The following is a 21,583-nucleotide window of genomic DNA, read 5'->3' as shown; positions in this document are numbered from 1 at the left end:
CTGTATAAACAAATGTGGAGGTAGTCGACGCCCATTCGCAGAGGTGATTGGAGCATGACTGGAGTTGAGGTTGTTTCATATTGATCCGTGTATGTGGTAGTAGGGACCGAAGATTGTGGCTAGATTTTAGAAATAAGAGAAAGAAAAAGAGCGCAATCATTACAGATATTGTCGTAGTTTTGAATGAGAGGAAGAAAAGAACACACGTTGATTGACCTTGGTCTTTCATTATATGATGATCATTTATCTTTATTTAAGTTTAGAAATAAAGTGATAGAAAAAAGATAGCACACTGCAATCAAGGACGATGCGTGGGGAGTATGTTGATCGTTAATCAGCTAATTATTGTGACTTTCCATATTATAAGAGAGAGAGAGGAGATGAGTGCCAACTTTGATTATGGATTATTTGATCGTGTAAGATGTATAGTGGAGATCGTTCGAATCTTCCATAACTCGTTGATTTATAGAAGCATAGATACATACAAAATGTTGCCGTATTTTGTTAGACCACAAACGTTGTCATGAGACATCATGCAGTCTCCAAGCTTCGTATCTCTGTTCTTCAGTATATGTTATATGAGTGCGTACGTGTGATAGTGTGAATGTATGTGTGTGTCGTGTTGTACTGGAGTTTCTAAAAAATAAGAGATCATGCAGTCTCGTGAAAAGAGGTATATAACAATGTGCTTTTTTTAAGAGAAACCAATGTGCTTAGAAACCAGCAGTCTGATATATATATATATATATATATATATATATATATATATATATATATATATATATATATGTGTGTGTGTGTGTGTGTGTGTGTGTGTGTGTGTGTGTATGTATGTATGTATTCTTTAATATTTTTAAGAATACATGTCCGTTGGCAGGTATAGGCTACCGTTGCCTATGCATTAGGTGACAACAAGATCTCGCTCGTTGAATAGACAAGATCTTATGGACCCCGACGGTTAGTATATTAAATAACCAGTTACAACAACATCTGCCTCTTCACTATATGAGAACTTCATCTCGCCCAGTGAATAGGCGAGATCTTTATTTCGTCCGATGAACAAGCGAGATCTTTGTATGCTACGATGTCGGGCGGGCTCACAAAAAAGCCTCATCCGTTCAGTGGATGAGATCTTTTGAGTATATAATTTAGCCGCATCGGCCCTACCGACGTTAGCGCGCTATTTGATTCCAGCTAAGCTAGGAGGGAGGGAGGAGAGGAGAGGAGGGGGAGGGGAGGGGAATTTTTGTGGCGAAGCTCTGCCGGAGAAAAGATTTATGTTTTTTCTATGATTTTTTTACAAACTCGGTAGTGAAAATGATCGGTGACGTCCTAAGATAGGGGTGAATTATGAAACTTAAAAGACTAAACTATTTTGCTCCAAAAATCTCACAAGATAAACCTATATCAATTTATATCTAAATGTGTTCTAGATTTATCTAGTATGTCTATTTTTACCGCTTAAAAGCCTTGCAACATATAACCAATCCTAACAAACTATTCTAGGAAAGCAGATGCACAAATGTAGATTGCAAGAATATAAGGACGGTAGAGAAAACAAACTCAGCACAAAGAGATTTTATCCCGTGGTATCGATAGTATGAATGTCACCACTAGTCTATGTTGGAGCTCCACCAAGGATATGTTCCCGATCGCCAAGACTTTTTCGATCATGGCTCTTGAGTTACCAAGTCACAAAGACAAAATCTCAACCTAGATGAGCCACCAAACCACAAAGGCAATGTCTCACCACTAGTCTCTCTCCCAATCACTTGTCATCGTCTTCACTTCAGAGCTTGAGCCACCAAGACAAGGGTCTCCGTGCCCCTGTACACGTGTCTTGCTGTCACTCCATACCAAGTCGGAGGGTCAACAAGCTTGAGTAACACCGTTTCAAGGTGCTGGTGAGTCACCAAGACTTTAAGGCGTCGGCATATCACCTAGTACAAATTAGGATCACTCCTTAATCCATTCTCTAGGCAACAATCAGCTAGCAACACTCTCTCTAGCCCTATAAACACTAATCACTCACTAAACATGTGCTTAATTGCCTTAAATTATCACATTAAGCACTTTAGTGGCTTAGATGTCTTCTCAAGTGTCTTTGTATTTCTCTGGACTCTAGCAGCATATCACACTTTCAAATGACTGAGTGGAGGAGTATTTATAGTCTCAAACCCGCCAACTAGCTATTTTTCCAACAGCTCAGAAAAGCTGTTAACACCGAATAATCTAGTGAGAACAATAATACTAACACCGGATCATTCGGTGAGTACATCTTCAGAATCTAGCCGTTAGAAACCCCCACTCAAAGCCTTTGTGAACACCGAACACTTCGGTATATACTTCATTTCTATCACCGAACTATCCGATGAATACATTTGAGTCATTCGAGCCTCTACAACGTATCTGTGTAAATTTCTCCGGTGTAAGCTTCCGGTGCACTTCCTCTTGACATTGGACCATCTGGCCAGTTCATCCTCGTTCTTCGACACTTAGAATCACCTATGCAAGAAATGCTCCGATGTATATCTTCTGCTAATCACTGGACCTTCCGATGAGTTCAATGTCTTCTATCTCAAGCCAAAATACTCCGGTGTGCAGTTTCTTCATCAACACGAGACTATTCAGTAGCTTCTTCAGTTCTACTCTTCTCTGCAGATAAAGCTCTGTTGCTACACATTGCTGAGCCCTAGACTATTCGGTGAAGTCTTTAGCCTTCTCTCCCTCTTTGTCAGAGATGCTTCGGTGAGTTCAACACACAGAGCATCGAACCATCCGATGAGAGCAATTCTCCTGAGACTTCTCTAATTCAGTTAATCTTTGTCTCGGTTGTGATGACTTTTTTATATATTACATCCATGAGACTTACTAAAACATATACTTGAAAAACATGTTAGTCTTAATGGCTATATTATCATTAATCATCAAAATCATAATCATAGCCTAATAAGATCATTTTCGCTACAAGTAGGATAGTCACTAGTGCTAGGTTTTAACATGGGTTAGATGTTAGATGTAGGATTTTTTTTTTATAGATCTGGTAGGATAGTCACTAGACATAGGTTAGAATGTAGATCTAGTTTTAAAATTAGGGTTAGGTATAGTTTAGCAACTAGGTCCTATTTGTATGTATAATTTAGCAATTAGATGTAGTATTTAAATATATATTAGATATTAGATGTAGGATTTAGACATGTGTAGTCATAACTGATGTGGTAGATGTAGAATTTAGAGGTGTTTGATTTAGGGACTTGGGAATATTTTGTTGCAGTATATATTATTTGCCGGGCTATGTTTGTAATAAATTTTCCATTGTAGATGTAGTTTTATATAATTATTTATGTTCTATCGTAATAATGTTAGAGTTTTTAGCGATGGTTGTCAGATATGTCGGATGTGTGGAAATTTAGAATTTTTTATGGGAACGGTGAAATAGTATATGGTCTAGAAGGGGTAGTACTGTCATTATTTCAACCAATGGACGACCTATGCATAAAAGTGTCGGACACTTGTATGCCTAGTTGATACAGGGTTTGCGTCATGTGTGTAGAGGTGGGTTGACGAATGGGACCAAGTTGTGGAGCACGTCGTGGATGAGGATCAATCACACTCTGAGGAGGCGTACGCGGAGTACCTCTCGTGGTTCATGCCTCGGACGTGGATTTGGGTCATGTACACACCGGGCGAACTTCCATGGCATGTGGCGGACATGCACGACATGTACCCGACGTACAGGGACCAGGCGCTGTCGTTTGAGGTACGAATAACACTACGCGAGTCCTCATTTACTATAATTGTTGGTAAAAAAAATTGTGTAATCAAATGAAACTTTTCTTTGCAGAGGGACATACTGCACCAGATTGATGCCGACGCACATGCGACGAAGCTGTGGCTCGACAGTAGCCTCGAGTGTCTAGGGTAGCCTTCACTGGCGCCGATGACCACTACACCTCCAGCAGGGTGATGCACCCTTCCTCTATGGTCCTAGCTCCTTTGAGTTCTCGCGTCCCCACCTCAGGTATGACACTCGCTTCATGCATACCAAATTGTTACATATGTCACGGTTTATCGGTGCTAACGTGTTCCCTTCGTTGTTACATGTGCATAGATCAACGATCTCAGGGATGTAGGGGCGCAAGGTAGCTATATGGATCTACTTAGTAAGGACATTACTCAGGTCCCTCGGTACGACTTCATCTTCGTACAGAATGACAAGCTTGGTGTGTCGTAGCTACCTGGCGCGCCACTCCCGAGGACACAACCCTCCCAGGACAAGTATGCCACTCCACCACCCGTTGAACGGCCTAAACAACTGATCGTTTGACCGGACCCTCTGACGTACTCAGCTAACCAGGTGAGAGTGATGAGGCGCAGGGTCCTAAGGCCGAATACGATAAGGGGCCTCGTCCCTAAGAGGGGACGTACCTGTAGGCCCATATGTCATTGTTAGTTTCATAGTGTTATGTAATTATCTTTCTTCATACTATTATGTTATTGTTACTATCATAATATCTTTCATGTACCATATTTTTGTGTTGTGATTGTATTTGGACCATTGACTCATACAATGAACATTCTGTAACAATCATAATAAACATGTCGACCGAACATACAATGGTATATACGATACCCCTAGTGGTGTATCGAAGTTTCACCTAATATACCTTAAGGAATGAAAAACAGTACAAGTCAAATACAAAATCAAATCCTCGACCGACCACTAGAACACATTGATATTACTCCCAGTTGTTCCTCCGACCCGCTATGCAAGGTGGGATATAACGTCTTTTGACATTGCTGTCTCTCTCTTTGCGCAATTGTTCCTGTAATTCCTCGATGACGACGTGCAAGTGACGAATGTATTCTTGAATGTGTGGTTCTATCCGCGGGTCAATCTAGTACTGAAACCCATAATCATCCGTATAGAAAAAGTGATAAATGAGATAAGTATGTTGTTGAGAAAATAGGAAATAAAGTGAGTATTATTTCTTCATACTCTAAAATATGGATAACGGAAGAATCGACGGCCTGCATCACCGAAATACTCATAAACTTGGACAGTAGCATCATCTCCATGTCGATATGGGGGCTAAAATGAGCAAGGAAGAGCATTGTGGTTTCTGTATAAAACTCTACTATAGATGTCTAAATGGGGCTGTGGAGGTGGTGGATCAATGGGGCCATCGAGAGGATGAGGATACACCATTGTCTCGATTTATTCGAGGTCACGAGATGTCTGAGTATAGAATCAATTGGGTTATATTTATATAGAAGATGTCCCAGCGGTAATGAACAAAGTCTATACGCTAAACTGCATCAGCCTAATAGGGGTAGCACTGAAAAGCCTATTCGCATACAGACCGACTACTTCTTCTCCACGACAATCTCGTTGTAGGTCAATTATCTAACTACAACAACTCATCACCTCATCGCACTGCAGCATTGAATCATGCACAGGTTTTTCCCTACCGCTGCAATAACGCATGCTAATGAGCTTACCAGAGTATCTAATGGCCTTCGTCAATATAAGACATTGCAGCATTGACTCATGCACAGTTTTCCCCTGCCCCACTGTAGTGACACACGATGATTAGCTTACTAGAGTATCAGATGCCTTTCGTCAATATAAGACACCTCCATCTTGACAATTTGAACAAAACTAACACTAAGCATGGTGGAAAGAGGAAGATGTGGAAGGGCCATGTAACTATTTGAAGGTCATCCACCAAATGATTCGAGCAAGGATGCGTTCGACAATCGCTTACTCCCAAAACGTATGCCAAGGCCCAAATGTCATTGTGGACAGACATGTAGTGTTCGGTGTTTCCATGACTTGAATACCTTCAGGAGGAAGTACTTCTATTGTTCGAACATAGATGTGCTTTCCAAAGAGAGCGAATATTCTCAGGTAATCACTTTGAGAAAACACATTTTTTCATTCACTTCATGTACTAATAATTTTCATCCGCAGGCAGCAAATCGTGTCCAATCAATAACCAAGGTGTATGCATTCACTAATGGATCGATGACTTAATGTCCTCCAAAGACCATGAATGGGTGGGTCAAATGAAGAAGTAGGACGAGGACGAGATAAATTGGAGGCGTGAGAAAGAAGCCCACGTATAAGCGCATAAAAAAGAAACATCAAGTGACGAGGATAGACTCTGGTGTGACTCCATTGTAGGCCGGCTATTTACTTTTCCTAAGCCGTGTCTGCATGTTATGCTTATGTTTTGTATCGACCATGATACCTAACGCCACAAAAAATTATAAATTTCCTATGTGTGTGTCGTATGGTCGTGTAAGTGTGTTATGTAACCATACTCGAATGAATTATCACTAGTTATTATTCTACTAACCGTACTCCATGTTGTCAGAGAATATGCTCGAGCGTGTGATGCATCACATCCATAGCACTTACAGCTACAACCGACCTACACCTATAACTTGAACACTCATCTGTGACCTTATCCCTTCTTCTTTGTTTGCGAACACTTTTGATAGACGTGCGATAGGATTCCCTAAGACCCACCCTGACATCGCAATAACTCTCCCTCGAACACAGTGAACAGTTTGTGGCAGTATCCTCCCTTGTGTATATAAGGATAACCCATCTATGTCTACTTCATCTCTAACATAGTCCAACAGAATCCCTTCCATGGCAAGCGGATCTAGGTTCGGATCTAACAAGGGTAAGAGAAAAATGGGTGCATATTGCTTATGTACCGTAGTCACAGATAGACAATGAATGCTTATGATGACCTTTATATATGATGCATTTTACTTTCACCAATGAAACGATCAAAATTTATCATTCTACCAATATGTTTTTCTAAGTCCAATGCATTCATAGAATTCTCTGCCTTCCATAGAGAGGCAACAATAACTCCTTGTTGAACTTTTTCAGAATGAAATGACCACACAAAGCAACAACTTTTATAAGGAATCTCTATCAATTATCATTGCCATAACTTTTTTAGTTTTCATAAGGAATCTATGCTCATTTGTTCTTATACACAATACTCCCATACTCCAACCCTCAGTCACGCTCATGCACTCAGTCCATGCACAAACTCCCAGCCACCATAAATAACCTCATCCTCAACCATGGATAGACCACTTATTTCTTAGCTTTCTCAACTGCAATATCTTCCTCAGCTCCACCAATCCTACCCAAGAAACATTGGGGGATTTTCATCCCTCAAAGGGTCGAACCGCCGATGTGCTTCTGTGGCGACCCTTATAGGCTACGCGAGTCCCATGATATCTCCTACACATATGGAAAATGTTTCTTCATATGTGTCAACTACCAGTACGACCCATCTCGATATAGACCATATGAATATCCACTGATATAGTGACATAGATCACTTATGTGCCACTTTCAATACAATTTCATGCACTGTCTTATTAATCTCTCATATTGTATCATTTCTCCAGTCTTCTCACCTATCTATGACTTCATGAGATGGCCGAATATAGAGCAAACTAAGGACCATAAATGATAGGTTGATATGAGCATGTGGTAGAGGAGGCAAGCTTACGAACGTCAGGACTATAAGTAATAGTAGGAGGAACTACAACTCAAGCGTTATGAGGAGGAGCGCATAAGGAAGGTAACAAAGCAGCGCGCCGCGGTTGAAGTACGCGAAGCAGAGAGGGAAATGAAGCGGAAAAGGGTGCGTTGTGCTAAGACGGAGGGCCCCGATGCTTTGTGAAAGGGTAAATATCCTAAGTTCACTCAGTAGAGAGCATCTATTATAACCTGATATATTTTTGTTCCCTAAGGCATGTTAGATTTAGCAGCGGTATGTAATTAGGTTAGTCTTTAGACGTACCATACATATCAACGTTTGTTGTCGTTATCTCTTTACGGTTATGGTCCATTCACGTAGCGACAATAAACCCCATGTTCCATGTCATATTTATCAGCGTATGTAACCTTCGTGTCGGATTATATGATAATTGTGCTTGACAACTACTATTGTTCGACAAATTAGATTTTATATTCTCCCAACGTTACTTCACTAAAAAAAATAGCTCATACACTTTTACATCAACTAAATAAAGAAATACCGACAAAATTATATCAAATCAAAATTAAGGATAAAATAAATCACTCAGTAAAGCCGTTTGGACAACTATTTGCACAAACAATATTTTTTACCAAAATAATATGCAATATTTTCAAATTGTCATATACAAATATTATATTAGGAAAAAAAATTCTACACTTACCTATTCTGCTATACATTAAATTAATTTGAATGTATCGCTTGTTCATCAAGCGAAATAAAGATCTCACCCGTTCACCGGGAGAAATAAAGTTCTCGCCTAGTGAATGAGCGAGACATTGCTATAACCAGTTATTTAATGTATTGACCATCAAGACTCACAAGGTCTAGTCCGTTCAACAAACGATATATTGTTCTCGTCTGATATATAGACGACGGTAGCCTATATCTGCTATTTTTTTAACACAAATATATTATTAAAAATATTAAAGAAAATATAAAAAAATTCACAGCAGTACTGCATCAGCTACATCCGCTTAGCCTAAATCTCTAAACACTTTCTCATCCTACATCCCACCCAACTCTAGTACAAGAGATTCTGGGATCAGAGAAAGTAAAGTCACGGATGAACAACATATGTGAATTTGTTTCGATGCACTATTCTCTAATTTATTCCTGCATGTTACTATTCACTACTATTCGTGCTCTAGAAACACTGTTCATCCGTGACTCGCGAGGATCCGTGCCGCTCTGGTAGACTGGTGCACGGGCCCCGACTCGCGAGGCTCGCGGGCTGCAGAGACGGCTGGACCGACCTCCTCTCGCCGGTTGCGCAAGCCGCGGCGGCGGCAGCGTGGACGCCACCCGGCTGTTCCACGGTCGGGAGATGCAAGACGCGCCACGGTGGTCGGGGTTTGAGATACCGACCTGGTGTTTGGGAAATGTACTGCCGACCATGGTGGTCGGGGAACGGAATCCCGACCACTCAGTGTGCGCGCGCGCCTCACGTCCGGGTAGCGGTGGGGCTGCGTCGCTGAGGAGAAGCTTCGCTGGCGCCGCTCCACCTTCTTCGTCGAGGTCTGTTCCTGCTCAGCTTCCTCCGCTACCCCGTTCTTCTCTTTCGTTAAGAATAGAAGGATTGACCGAGATATTAAGTGATGGGAAAGTGGATAACTGGTGATTCCTGGCGTCGTGAACAAGATTAGATGTTGCGTTTTTCTCTCATGTATTTTGCTCTGGTTGAATTTACTGACGTGCTGATCGTAGAGACATTGGGCAAATTACTCCTTGAAATTTCGATTGTGAGCACCGGGATAGGATCCAACAATTTTCTTAGTTGCGACACGCGGTAGGTGATTAGTTTGTGCCTCTCTAAAGTGTAATAGTCCAACGAAATTCCCGTCTCATGATCTTTCCTAGATGCCTAGGCATGAGAAAGGAGTCCACATCTATCTTCCACCATGCTTTATCTTTCTTTTCTCCCTTTCTTTGATTGGAACCTTAATGTACGGGTGAGAAGCATGGCTTATTAGCTTGACTTGACTCCGAGTCTCTGCCTGCATCTTCTGGGAAATGGGGGCTAAAGCACACTAGCAAGTAGCAATGATTTGTTAGAAACAGCAGTCATGCACACGACACTGCACCGATGTAATGATTGATGAGTTGATTGGATTTTGGTTTTAGGTTAATTTATTTTTGCACACCAATCAGTTCATCCCAGTGGTTAAGATGTTAGGGAACTGCAGGGATTCATACTAAATGATCATTTCATCAATTTCCTTTCGGAATTCCTGATTAAAACGATTTTTTTCGATGGGTAGAGGATAACTTTGTGACCAAAAAGAAAAGAAAAGACGAATAATAAAAGCAATCTACCTAACCTTCTCTAACTTTTAAAAGGTGCTTAGCCAACACAGCTTGACTTGACTCCCACCTTCCACGAAATGCATTCTGAGACTTCAAGTGCACCGACACTCAGCTGAAACACTATAAGAGCTTCATACAAGTGCACCATCTCTGAAAGACTTCGAGCGTTTTACACTTACTCCAATTAGCTTACCAACTCTGAATACCGCACCATGACCATGGGCATGGTTGTCGGAGAGATGCTTGTGTCCGCTCTCTTGAAGGTGGTCGTGGGGCAGCTTGGCGCGGTCATTGGCCCTGAGGTCAGCTTGCTGTGGAAATTCAAGGATGATTTGGAGTCCATTCGGAGAACACTGGCGACACTGCAAGCTGTGTTGAACGACGCCGAGAAGCGATCGTCAAGGGAGGAATGTGCGCGCCTCTGGCTCAAGAGGCTTAAGTCTGCTGCTTATGACATTCAGGACATGCTGTGGGAACTGGAATTCATGAACGGTCTGAAGGGCACGGTTCAGGATACTGACCACAGTGTGTTTCGGAAGGTGATCGCCTTGTTATGTTTTCTAATTTAAAGATTTTGCTGTGTTCATTATACATAAACATGATAGGATTTTTTTTCTTCTCGAATACGTAGTAGAGCTACGCATCTTTGTATTAAGATAGGAGCGTTTGGTTTACAATGACCATAGTCAGGCCTGGTCCAGAACATACAAATAGGAGATTACAGGTACACTTAATCGACCTAGCCGTAATAGGTACTCCTTAGTTAGCGGAGCCTAAAGTGTGCAGCCGATTTCTCAGTATGCTGAGGTTCAAAGCGCCTGTGTCACACCATCAGGTGATGTCCTCCTAGATTAGCGTCACCAATGAGTCCAGGGAAGCTAGATAGTTGTTGAAGATAATGTTGTTCCGCGACAACCGGAGTCTCCAGCAAACTAGGAGTGTGAGGGAGTCAAGACCTCTCCTACAAGTATTGTCCACCCTCTCCCGGAGTTCTTTCCACTAGTCGAGGATTGAGGTGTCTGACTGAGGGGTCTGAACGCCCAGCACACGCCACCATACTAGGCGTGCGAAACTGTAGTGCAAAAGGAGATGGTAAGTGGTCTCTGATAGCTGCGAGCACTGTGTGCACGAATCGTCGTTTTGTAGACCATGCCGCTGCCGTCTAGCTATAATCCATAGCCCGCCATGAAGCACAAGCCAAGCAAAGAACTTCACTTTAGCCGGAGCCCATGTCTTCCACACCATCTTGACTCCCCCGAAACAAATGCAACCTTGAAACATTAGAAGATATGCAGAGCGTGCTAAGTATTCATCGAAAGGGGTCCATTTCCAGATGACTCGATCTTCGTTGGTGCCCAGGTGGATAGACTCGAGTTGGTCCCATATCTGTAGGTATTGGCCTAAAGCCGAAATGGACAAGGGTCCGACAATGTTGTGGATCCATCTTTGGTTGTATATAGCCTCGTGCACAATTCTGCTCCTAGCGACCTTTGGAACAACGCAACCGAAGAGCTGGGGGGCTATGTATCTGATCGAACAGCCCCTTAACCAAGCATCTGTCCAGAACTTAGTGGACTTGCCATTGCCAACCTCGAAGTAGGTGGAAGCATCGAATAGCTGGACAACATCTTTCTCATGAATCATCGGCATAGCAGCCCAAGGTTTGGACGGCTAAGCACACTACCACCAGAGCCATCGTAGGTGTAGAGCCACGCCCGCCCGATGGAGATCTTGAATTCCCAGGCTGTCAAATCCAGTTGGCTGGCACATAGCAGACCAAGCCAAAGAACTGCGGCCTCCAGACATTGCTTTATCACCAGCCCGAAGGAAAGCTTTCCTAATTTTGTCAATCTCTTTGATCACCCAAGGCGGCACCTTGATGGCGATGAGAATGTGAATGGGAGTTAAAGATAGAACCGTCTTGATGAGAGTGGCTCTACCCGGTTTTGAGATTAGCTTTGCCTGCCAAAGACGAAGTTTGGAAGCGACCTTGTCCATGATCGGTCGGAGGTGAGATTTGCGTAGTCGGCCAATAGATAGAGGAACCCCCAGATATTGAATCAGATACACAATCAATCCACAAGGAAGATTGTCCTGGATAGCCGCCAAATCATCTTCGGTGTAGCATATCGGAACTGTCTCACATTTGAGAAGGTTTGTTTTGAGGCCAGAAGCTTCCCCGAAGAAGTGGATAATGGCCAAGTGTGCTTGGATGTCCCGTGGTGTTGGTGACAAGAAAAGGACCGCGTCATCCGCATAGAGAGAACAATGGTGCAAAATCGAACCGTGGCCCATGGTTTCAAGGACGCCAGCATCACTAGCCTTGGAGAGGATACGAGCGAAGATGTCCATCACCAACACAAAGAGGAAGGAAGATAGCGAATCGCCCTGCCTCAAACCCCTAGCGTGTTTAATAGTTGGCCTGGGAGCGCCATTGAGGAGAATCCTAGTCGAAGAAGATCCCAGGATTCCCTCAATCCAACCGCACCAGCGATTGCCAAACCCCTAAGCCTGAAGAACTTCCAGAAGGAAAGCCCAGTTCACGGAGTCGAACACTTTGGAAATGTCCAGTTTGAGCAAGATTTTGGAGCGCTTGGACTTCTTAAGCATCCTGACGGTAGATTGCACCAATTTGAAGTTGTCATGGATCGATTGTCCAGCAATAAAAGCACTTTGGCTGCTCGAAATCATAGAGGACAACCACGGAGCGAGCCGTAGAGACATCGCCTTGGTGATAAGCTTACCGACACTGTGAATAAGTCTTATTGGCCGAAAATCGGAAGGCGACGATGCCTCCGACTTCTTCGGCAACAAGGTGATGAGAGCGTTGTTAAGGCGCTCGAGCCCCATTCAGTCGCCTAGGCTGAAAGCACAAATGGCAAGTGTAACATCTTTGCAAACGATGGGCCAAGCAGCCCGATAAAACTCTGCGGAGAACCCGTCCGGTCCGGGTGACTTGTTCAGGGGCAAGCGCAAAATGGCATTAAGGATCTCGGCCATTGAAAGAGTACATTGGTATATTTTTAAAACAATCTGGCAGCGAAAGATAATCTTTAATACATGTGTCTGAAACGAACTCCCAGTGTTGTGTTTGAATCGATAGTTGATAAGCAATACTGTATTGCGTTTTCGGATTTGGGATTTTCTTGATTCTACATGCAAGTAGTAACTACACTGGTAGAGGTAGCTTTCCAAGTCTCCAAGATAGCATATCCAGCAGTCTAAGTTAAATTAGTAACAAGACAATCAACAACAAGGTTCCTTTAACTCAAGAAATTAAAACAGTTAATTAGTTACTGGCAAGGAAGAGGGAGAACAAATTTCTAGTACAGTTTTGAAGTCATGAAAATTTGCACCATTACATCATCAAGATATTCTCCTGCTGTGCATTCGTCTCCAAATGGTGAAGCCTGAGAAAGTACCGTGAACAACAGTAGAATACTCCCTTCAAGCTATTTTTTTCGACATCTTTCACAAAGGAAGTTATCCATCTGTCGCTGGTAAATATAGAAACATGTTACTGTAGTCTGTAATCTAATTATAATACCATGGCTTCTGGACCTGTGTCAACCGCATGGTAGGGAGCAAATCTGCCACATTAAAAATTACCCTCTCCATTGAAAAATATACGACCTATCAGAATTTGAGCAGTCAATTTTTTTTAACTTTGACCGTTAATACATACAAAACTATTTAGACTGGCCACATGAGAATACTAACATGAGAAGTTTGTTATAATAAACACTTTCAAAATATAATATTTTGTATAGTCTTCACTTACATATTATAATGAAAACTGATAGTCAAAGTTGCTTTTGAAGACCGCATCTTGTCCAAAGAGTCATATATTCTTGACCAGGGAAAGGATATGTTAGTTAGAGACTATCCTTACGGGAATTCTTGTGATTTATTTTCAGCATCATTCAGTAAATTAGTTGGGAGAAGAGCTTCTTTATGTCACGCTTTAACTGAGAAATTTACATGTAAAATGAAACAGGTTACACAGTTTCGATCACATGTCACCATTGCCCACAAGATGAAGAAGATGAGACAGATGTTGGAGAAGATTAAAGACGAAGCAAGACTTGATATATTCAATTTCAAGTCTGAAAGTTGCTCCTTAGATGAGGATATTAATAGCAGAGCAACATTTTCTTCTGTCAGTGAAGATATTGTGGGGAGGGCCATTGAGAAAGAAACAATAGTTAGCATGTTGACTACTTACAGTGAAGAAGAGATTCTGACCATCTCCGTTTATGGCTTTGGTGGCCTTGGTAAGACAACTCTTGTTAGGCTAGCTTTCAATGATGAGAATGTTGGAGGAGTTTTCGATTACCGAGTATGGGTTTATGTATCTATGAAATTTGATCTGAAGAAGATTGCTGAATCTATAATTTCTGAAGTTGAGGGTAGCTGCATTTGTGCAAACCTTCAGGAGGTTACTCGTCGTCTCCAGAGTGTACTTGCTGGTAAGAAGTTCTTGGTTGTTCTTGATGACCTGTGGGAAGAAAATGGGTGCCAATTGTTAAAGCTGAAGGCAATGCTCAATGGTGGTGCAAAAGGAAGTAAGATCGTCATAACTACACGCAGTGAGAAAATTGCTGCCCTGATGCATCCTAGCATTCCTTACAAGATGGATGTCCTATCAGATGATGATTGTTGGATTTTGTTTAAGCAAAGAGCCTTTGTTCCTGGAAGGGATGATCATAGGATAGAAGAAATTGGAAGAGATATAGTGAAGAAGTGCAAAGGTGTGCCCTTGTCTGCACAAGCTCTGGGTTTCGTGATGCGATTCAAGGAAGGAGTGGCTGCATGGGAAGCAGTGAGGGACAGTGAAATCTGGGAGATGGAGGAAGATCAGAATATCATGCCATCGTTGAAGCTTAGTTACTGCAGCATGCCTTGTCACCTGAGATTGTGCTTTGCGTACTGTGCGGTTTTCTCCAAAGGAGCTGTCATAGACAAGGACATGCTGATACAGCAGTGGATTGCACTTGGATTGATTCAACCAGCCAGTGGAAGCTTGACACTTGAAAAGCGTGGTGAGGAGTACGTCCGTGAACTAGTGAGCATGTCCTTCCTTCAGGCTTCGATATCATCCTTGGTGAGTTGCTTTTACATGAATACGAAAATTCGCAATACACTATACTGCTGAAATTAGGATTTTGTTTCCAAAGCATTTCAGCTTATTCACCAGTGCCATAGTTTAGGTAATATTTACTTTTGTTGGTTTGTTCTTATTTCCTAATATTTAATTTTCTTATGCATTTACACACTTTTATATACACGCCCAGGCAGCTAACCACCGCATGAAAGCTGCAAGGGTATTCCAGATGCATGATTTGGTGTATGACTTAGCAAGATGCGTTGCTAACGAAGAATTCCTATTCATGGATGCCAAAAAGAGTAGCACTGCTAGTGCTGGAATTGATGACCACCGATATACTGTACTGATGAATTACATCGATATACCAATGAACAGCAAGGCTGTACTTGGTAAGGCAAGATCGCTCCATTTTAGGGATTGCAAAGGGCTGCAGATTTCTGGGAGATCATTTACCCTGACCCTGAGTAAATTCTTGCGAGTCTTGGACATAAGTGGCTGTTCTATCTTAGAGTTACCCAGTCAACTAAATCAGATGAAGCAATTACACTATCTTGATGCATCAGGAATGCAAAGTCAAATGAAATTCACTGGTTTGCAAAGCCTAAACGCACTAAACCTTTCAGCAAGCTATTTTCAAAAATTGCCAGTTGAAATAGGTAACCTTGACAAATTGCATTACTTAAACCTTCATGATTGTTCTCGCCTCATGTTAATACCTGAGTCCTTTTGTGAACTAAGGGATTTGGTGCATCTAGACCTATCAGGATGCATCAACTTACAGACTCTACCAACATCATTCGGCAAACTCCACAAGCTCTCATTCTTGGACATGTCTGGCTGTCTCAATCTATTTAGCTTGCCGAAGTCGTTCTGTGACCTTTATCATTTAGAGGACCTTAATTTATCATCTTGTCATGAACTTAGAGGGTTACCATTGTCATTCGGCAATCTTCAACAGCTCCTCATCCTGGACATGTCCATGTGTCATAAGATTCACACTTTGCCCATGTCACTGTGTAATCTCCTACATTTAGAGAGTCTCAATTTGTCATGCTGTTATGAACTTCAAGAACTCCCTGAGGATTTTGGAAAACTTCACGGACTTCGTGTTATGGACCTAAGTGACTGCCGCAGACTTCAAACATTGCCCTCTTCCTTTACCGACCTTGTAAACATAGAGAAACTGATCTTATCTGACTGCTGGGAGCTGAGAAAGCTTCCAGAATCACTTGGGAACCTACGGAAAATTCAGGTTTTGGACCTATCATGCTGTTCACAACTTTTTGCATTACCTGAGACTGTTGCTAACCTCACCAATTTAGAGCACCTAAATCTGTCATGCTGTATTAGCCTTGAAATGATGCCTGGAGACTACCGCAGCTTAAGGAAACTTAAGCTATTGAACATCTCATATTGTTTCAAGCTCCGTATCCCTGATGGCATAGCCAATATGTGTGACCTCAGGTGTTTGTTAGTGGTTGGGTTGGATGGTTACTCTTGTTCGAATAAGGATGATCTCAATTTTGTAAATAGTTCAATGCGTATGCCTAAGATAGATTTAACTGAAAAGACCAACCTCGGTAGTGATTTCCATGGGATCTTGAAGCATAAAAGACTCCATCTTGTGGGTCTCAGCAATGTGCAAAACATTGATGAGGCTGAGAAGTTTGGATTGTGCAGGCATCAGCAGCTCAACTCATTAAGACTTAGCAGCTACTACTTGAATGGTAATGAAGTTGCCAAATTTGTGCCAGATGACATTGTACTTGAAAAGATCATACCTCCAAGGACCCTGGAACACTTCGAACTTCTGGGCTATAAAAGTTCCAAGTTCCCTGAGTGGATGCTGAGTTTGACAACCATTTTGCCAAACCTTGTACACCTTAAGCTCTCGAACCTTGCAACGTGTGACCATCTGCCTCCTCTTGGCCAGCTACCAAAATTGCAGTCTCTGGTTATAGAAGACATACCAAATGTCAAGGATGTTGGAGAAGTTTTTGCTGGTTGCAGCAGACCATTTCTGAAATTGAGGGACCTCAAAATCAGCAATATGCCAAACCTAGAAAGGTGGCTTACAACTCTATCAACTAGCGATAAAGAGGGGCATGTGTGTACATTCCCTAACCTTCACCATCTGAATGTGTCACGATGCCCAATGTTGAGATTTGAACCGTCTCTTCCACAATGCTTCTTATTGGAAATTGAGGCATGTGATGAGATCTTGCTAGGACAACCTGAGACACCTTCACAATTGCACCCTATTCCAATAAGAAGAATAAGAATCACGTCCTGTAAGTTGTTATTCTCAGAGGGGTGTCAACTTCGGTTCTTAGATTCCTTCAGTTCACTTAAGTTCCTGTCAATAAACTGGTGTGAAGGCCTGAGCACTTGGGGAGAAAGCATAGAAGCATTAACCAGCCTTGAGGAGTTGGAGCTATCATCCTGTGACATACCGGCATTTTTGGGAAGAATCACCTCATTGCAGAGACTGAAAATTGAGATGTGCCATATACCTTGTGATTTTCCTCAGCACTTGCTGCAACTTCCATCCTTGCGAGAGTTGCAAATGAGTGCATGCGCAGCTGAATTTGAGTTACCTGGTGAAATTACCAGAGCCATTTTGGCTCATATTCCAGATATCAGAATAAACTTGGTAAGTTTACTTTGCACTTCTGTAGTTTCTTTCTGCTTTATGGACTATGAACGCCTAACAGAACTCTGCCATCAAGTATGCTATATGTGCCAGATATGCAGACTTGTAAATTCTAGTTCTCTGTGCATGCTTATTATTGTTGTCGATGTAATAACGATATGTTACTATGTGACATGAAATTTATAAATATGGCACGGTATATTTTTCTTCATTTTGGTAATCATGTAACCACTTGGTTCTATTTGAATTCAGGTGGGTTTCATCAGGTGTATAGAACAGAATAATGGTGTACTCTCTACATGCCAAACTGCGCCAAGCCAGGTAACCGTTTTGATGCTATCCTTTGAAAATCAATCAAATGGTTGTTTCATCACGACAAAGAATTAGTGTTGGTAGAACTGGATTGTTAGAATTTCAAAGCATGCGATCGCTAGACCTGATAAAAGACTCAGCTGCTTTAGATGGCTGACACTGAAATGGACCATTTTCTGTCAGTATACAGTTTATATTGCAATATGTGCCAGAAATTTCCCTATACGTGTACATATTTCTTGTTATAGCAATGTTGTTCTGGTATCTGGCAGGAAATTTTCCATGAAATGATTATTGTATATCAACCTTTCTTTCAAATGTTCAGGAATCAGGACCATCCTTTATTTTAGAGGTTATTTTCTGACCATTCAACCTTCTCTTCAAATTTAGGTTAGATATATTACGGTTATGCCCCCGGGACACTAAGTTGACCCAATGAGCCATGTAATGGCAATAGAGTTTTTTTTTTCTAATCCACAAATCAATTGTTCATTATCCCATGGAAAACTAATCAGCTATGCTTAAACTGATCGTAAATGAGAGATCGACGGTACTGAACTTTGTTGAAACATGAAAGCACATACTTCAGCGTTCCGCTGGTATGATGTAACAATGAACTGGGCTGTGTGCACCACTATGGTGCAGAGGCTGGAAACCTTTTTCCATTATCTAAAAAAATGACCTAGGTGAAGTTTGAACTGCTTTAGATGACTGACTAGTTATAACTAAAGTAACACCATTTATTCTTTGACCAGCATAATCTTAGGGCTTTGTCATGTAGGAGTTGAAACCTGTAGGCTGTAGAAGGTAGGACTGAGTATTCCATAATATTGTAATTGACGCTTTGAATTCAGTAATTTGAGGATAAGTGCACCATGCTGTTCTGCCTCACAGTCGCAGCAGTGCTGGTGCTTCCACCCAATTGCTTCAATCTTTTTGCAGAGAATTTAGGCAGAGATGCACATTGACCAGATCACTTGTTCTCTCTTGTACCGTGATATAGGATTCATCAGGTGATACCAAGATGCCACACCTGCGGATCAAAAGGCCTGTCAAAGTACGAGTACGACAGCTGAAGCTCCGGCGCCGTGGTGTAACCTCTGTTCCAGTAAACGCGAGAACCAGAAACAAGACTAGAGATACCAGCCAGCAATCACGCCGTGATAGCAATCTTGAGTCTAAAGTATATGTTGGAGATCTTATCGACTTCTTAATGCGGATGAGACACAGTTCTCAAGAGGGGCAGATGACATGGCATCACCGGAGCATGGACCTGAGGGCAGGCGTTTCGCAGTTTAACTTATTCTGAAAGGGAAAATGTCAGGACAGCTTTACTAGTGCCTCATGGAAATCTCAAGCCTAAATTTCACCACGCTTAACCTGGGCACGAGGGGTCGAGGACCAAGGACCAAACAGCCCCATGGATATCTATTGCGGTCACCTCAGGCCTCAGTTGCAGCTGACCATTCTATTGCAACAGCAGATACATTGTGAGGGGTCACCGTTGCTTAAGTCAGAGTCAGACCAGTGGGAACAGAAAAGAGAAGATATCGACAGATAGATCCTCCCTTGGAGAAGAAGCAAGCAGCACGCCATCTCTGACCCTGCACGACCAGATCGAGCTAGCCATCGGATCGGATCGGATGGAGCCAAATTATATACACTACCTATATATACACCAGCAGGCACAGCAGCTCACTCACAAGCTTCGCCAAGAAATCAGTTAAAACCTGCGGCAACAAGAGATCGAGAGGTAGCTACCTAGGCAGCAGCTACTTGATCAAGATGTCGCAGCAGGTGCCACCACCGCCGGCGGTGAAGCTCGTCACGGCGTTCGGCAGCCCGTTCGCACACCGCGTGGAGGTGGCGCTGACGCTCAAGGGGGTGCCGTACGAGCTGGTCACGGAAGACCTGGCCAACAAGAGCGAGATGCTGCTCACGCACAACCCCGTCCACAAGACGGTCCCTGTCCTCCTCCACGGCGACCGTCCGGCCGTCTGCGAGTCCCTCGTCATCGTCGAGTACGTCGACGAGGCCTTCGATGGGCCGCGACTCCTACCGGCCGACCCCTACGGCCGCGCCACCGCCCGCTTCTGGGCTCACTTCATCGACAACAAGGTACGCAATCTGTCGTTAATTATCCTACATCCACCACGCATGCGAATCATCAACATTTTCCAAGTTTTCACTTGACAAGATATGTATCCGTACACGTACGTCGAGCAGTGCTTGAAGCCGCTGTGGCTATCGATGTGGACGCACGGCGAGGCGCAGGAGCGATTCGCGAGGGAGACCAAGGAGAGCCTGGCGATCCTGGAGGCGCAGCTCGAGGGGAGGAGCTTCTTCGGGGGCGACGCCCTCGGCTTCGTCGACGTCGCCGCGTGCACGCTGGCTCACTGGCTGGACGTGCTGGAGGAGGTGACCGGAGTGCGCCTCGTGACGGACGGCGAGTACCCTGCTCTGCGCCGGTGGGCCAAGGAGTACACCTCCCACCAAGCCGTGAAGCGGTTCCTGCCGGACCGGGACCAGCTCGTCGCCTTCTTCGCCGCGGGCAAGGAGAGGTTCACGTCGATGGTCAAGGCCGCGGTGCAGCAGTAACTCGATCGATCGGTGCACGGTTAAATACCTACGTTTTCTTCTCGTCGAATGATCGATTTATTTATGGATAGATTCCAAAAAAATGCATGGATCGTACAACAGCGAGTACAATAAGGGGCTTATAGCCTGTTTATGTAACATTTATGCGCTGAGATATTTCAAAAGTCGGATAATAAATAGATGCGTAAGTTTACCTGCAGTGATTTTATTGCGGTCTTTCTTGTCATTTCTCACTCTCAATTTTTCTTTTTAATTCGAAGGGGGTCCACCGAGAGGGTCTGCCCCTCCCAATCAACTTCCAGCCGAACAAATCCTGGACCAGCAGAGAATGCTCTAATTGGCCAGCCAAAATACAATTTCTCCTACGAGTTTCTTTTTATTTTAGAGTTTTTTTTAACAGTGGTCTATATTAACTATAAGTGGGAGATAGTATAGATTTAATCTATTAATCCACGTGATTGTATATTTTTAATAATTATCATAATTTTATCAAAATTACCCACATGTCATTTAGGGTTACCGTTGTAATTAGCCACTGGTGTCGATCGAAAACGAGCAGCCCGACGCAAAAACTTTTTGCGGCGTCGCCACCGCACCTTTTCCCCCTCATCCTCATACGCGCCCTCCTCATCCCGGCGATGGTCTCCTCCGCAGCCTCCTCACCGTCGCCGGTCCCACTGCGGCCTCCCCGCCCACTCCGGTTCCGCTGCGGCCTCCCCGCCGACGCTGCAAAGGCTGTTGCCGCCACTCCGCGTGCCTCCCCTCGCCACTGTGGTGGTCACTGCTGGCGCGCTAGCCCGCTAGCCTCCTCACCGACGCCAACCCCATCCAGGTTCCGCTGCCGCCTCCCCGTAGACGCCGCAACGACTGCCGCCATCACTCCGCGCGCCTCCCCCTCGCCACCGTGGTGGTCATTGCCGACGCGCCAGCCCACCAGCCTCCTCACCGACGCCAACCCCATCTGGATCATCGTTGCTGCGATCAGCGACAGGTGCGTTCTCGTACCTCTATTTCTTCACTACCTATCTT

At 43.4% G+C, this 21,583-nt stretch overlaps 2 protein-coding genes across 4 annotated transcripts; both read left to right on the top strand.

Annotated features, from left to right (window-relative positions):
* The first annotated feature begins 8,732 nt into the window (after positions 1-8,732).
* LOC133931349 (putative disease resistance protein RGA3) lies at positions 8,733-19,275 on the top strand. Of its 3 annotated transcripts, XM_062378210.1 has the most exons (6): positions 8,733-9,095; positions 9,918-10,423; positions 13,882-14,988; positions 15,179-17,644; positions 17,897-17,965; positions 18,960-19,275. In XM_062378210.1, the coding sequence occupies exons 2-6, from the start codon at positions 10,097-10,099 to the stop codon at positions 19,263-19,265; spliced, it is 4,275 nt and encodes a 1,424-aa protein (XP_062234194.1). In that variant the 5' UTR covers positions 8,733-9,095; positions 9,918-10,096; the 3' UTR covers positions 19,266-19,275. The 3 variants fall into 3 exon arrangements, with proteins under 3 accessions (XP_062234194.1, XP_062234195.1, XP_062234196.1); XM_062378211.1 differs by lacking the exon at positions 9,918-10,423; XM_062378212.1 differs by lacking the exon at positions 15,179-17,644 and having other exon boundaries at positions 8,733-10,423.
* Positions 19,276-19,732: 457 nt separating this feature from the next.
* LOC133931355 (glutathione transferase GST 23-like) lies at positions 19,733-20,753 on the top strand. The gene is made up of 2 exons (XM_062378223.1): positions 19,733-20,074; positions 20,183-20,753. The coding sequence occupies exons 1-2, from the start codon at positions 19,742-19,744 to the stop codon at positions 20,552-20,554; spliced, it is 705 nt and encodes a 234-aa protein (XP_062234207.1). The 5' UTR covers positions 19,733-19,741; the 3' UTR covers positions 20,555-20,753.
* Positions 20,754-21,583: the final 830 nt, after the last annotated feature.

This window comes from Phragmites australis, chromosome 10 (genome assembly GCF_958298935.1).
Source record: "Phragmites australis chromosome 10, lpPhrAust1.1, whole genome shotgun sequence".
Classification (NCBI taxonomy): Eukaryota; Viridiplantae; Streptophyta; class Magnoliopsida; order Poales; family Poaceae; genus Phragmites; species Phragmites australis.
The sequence above is the reverse complement of the archived record's forward strand: the minus strand, read 5'-3'. Positions and strand labels throughout refer to the sequence as shown.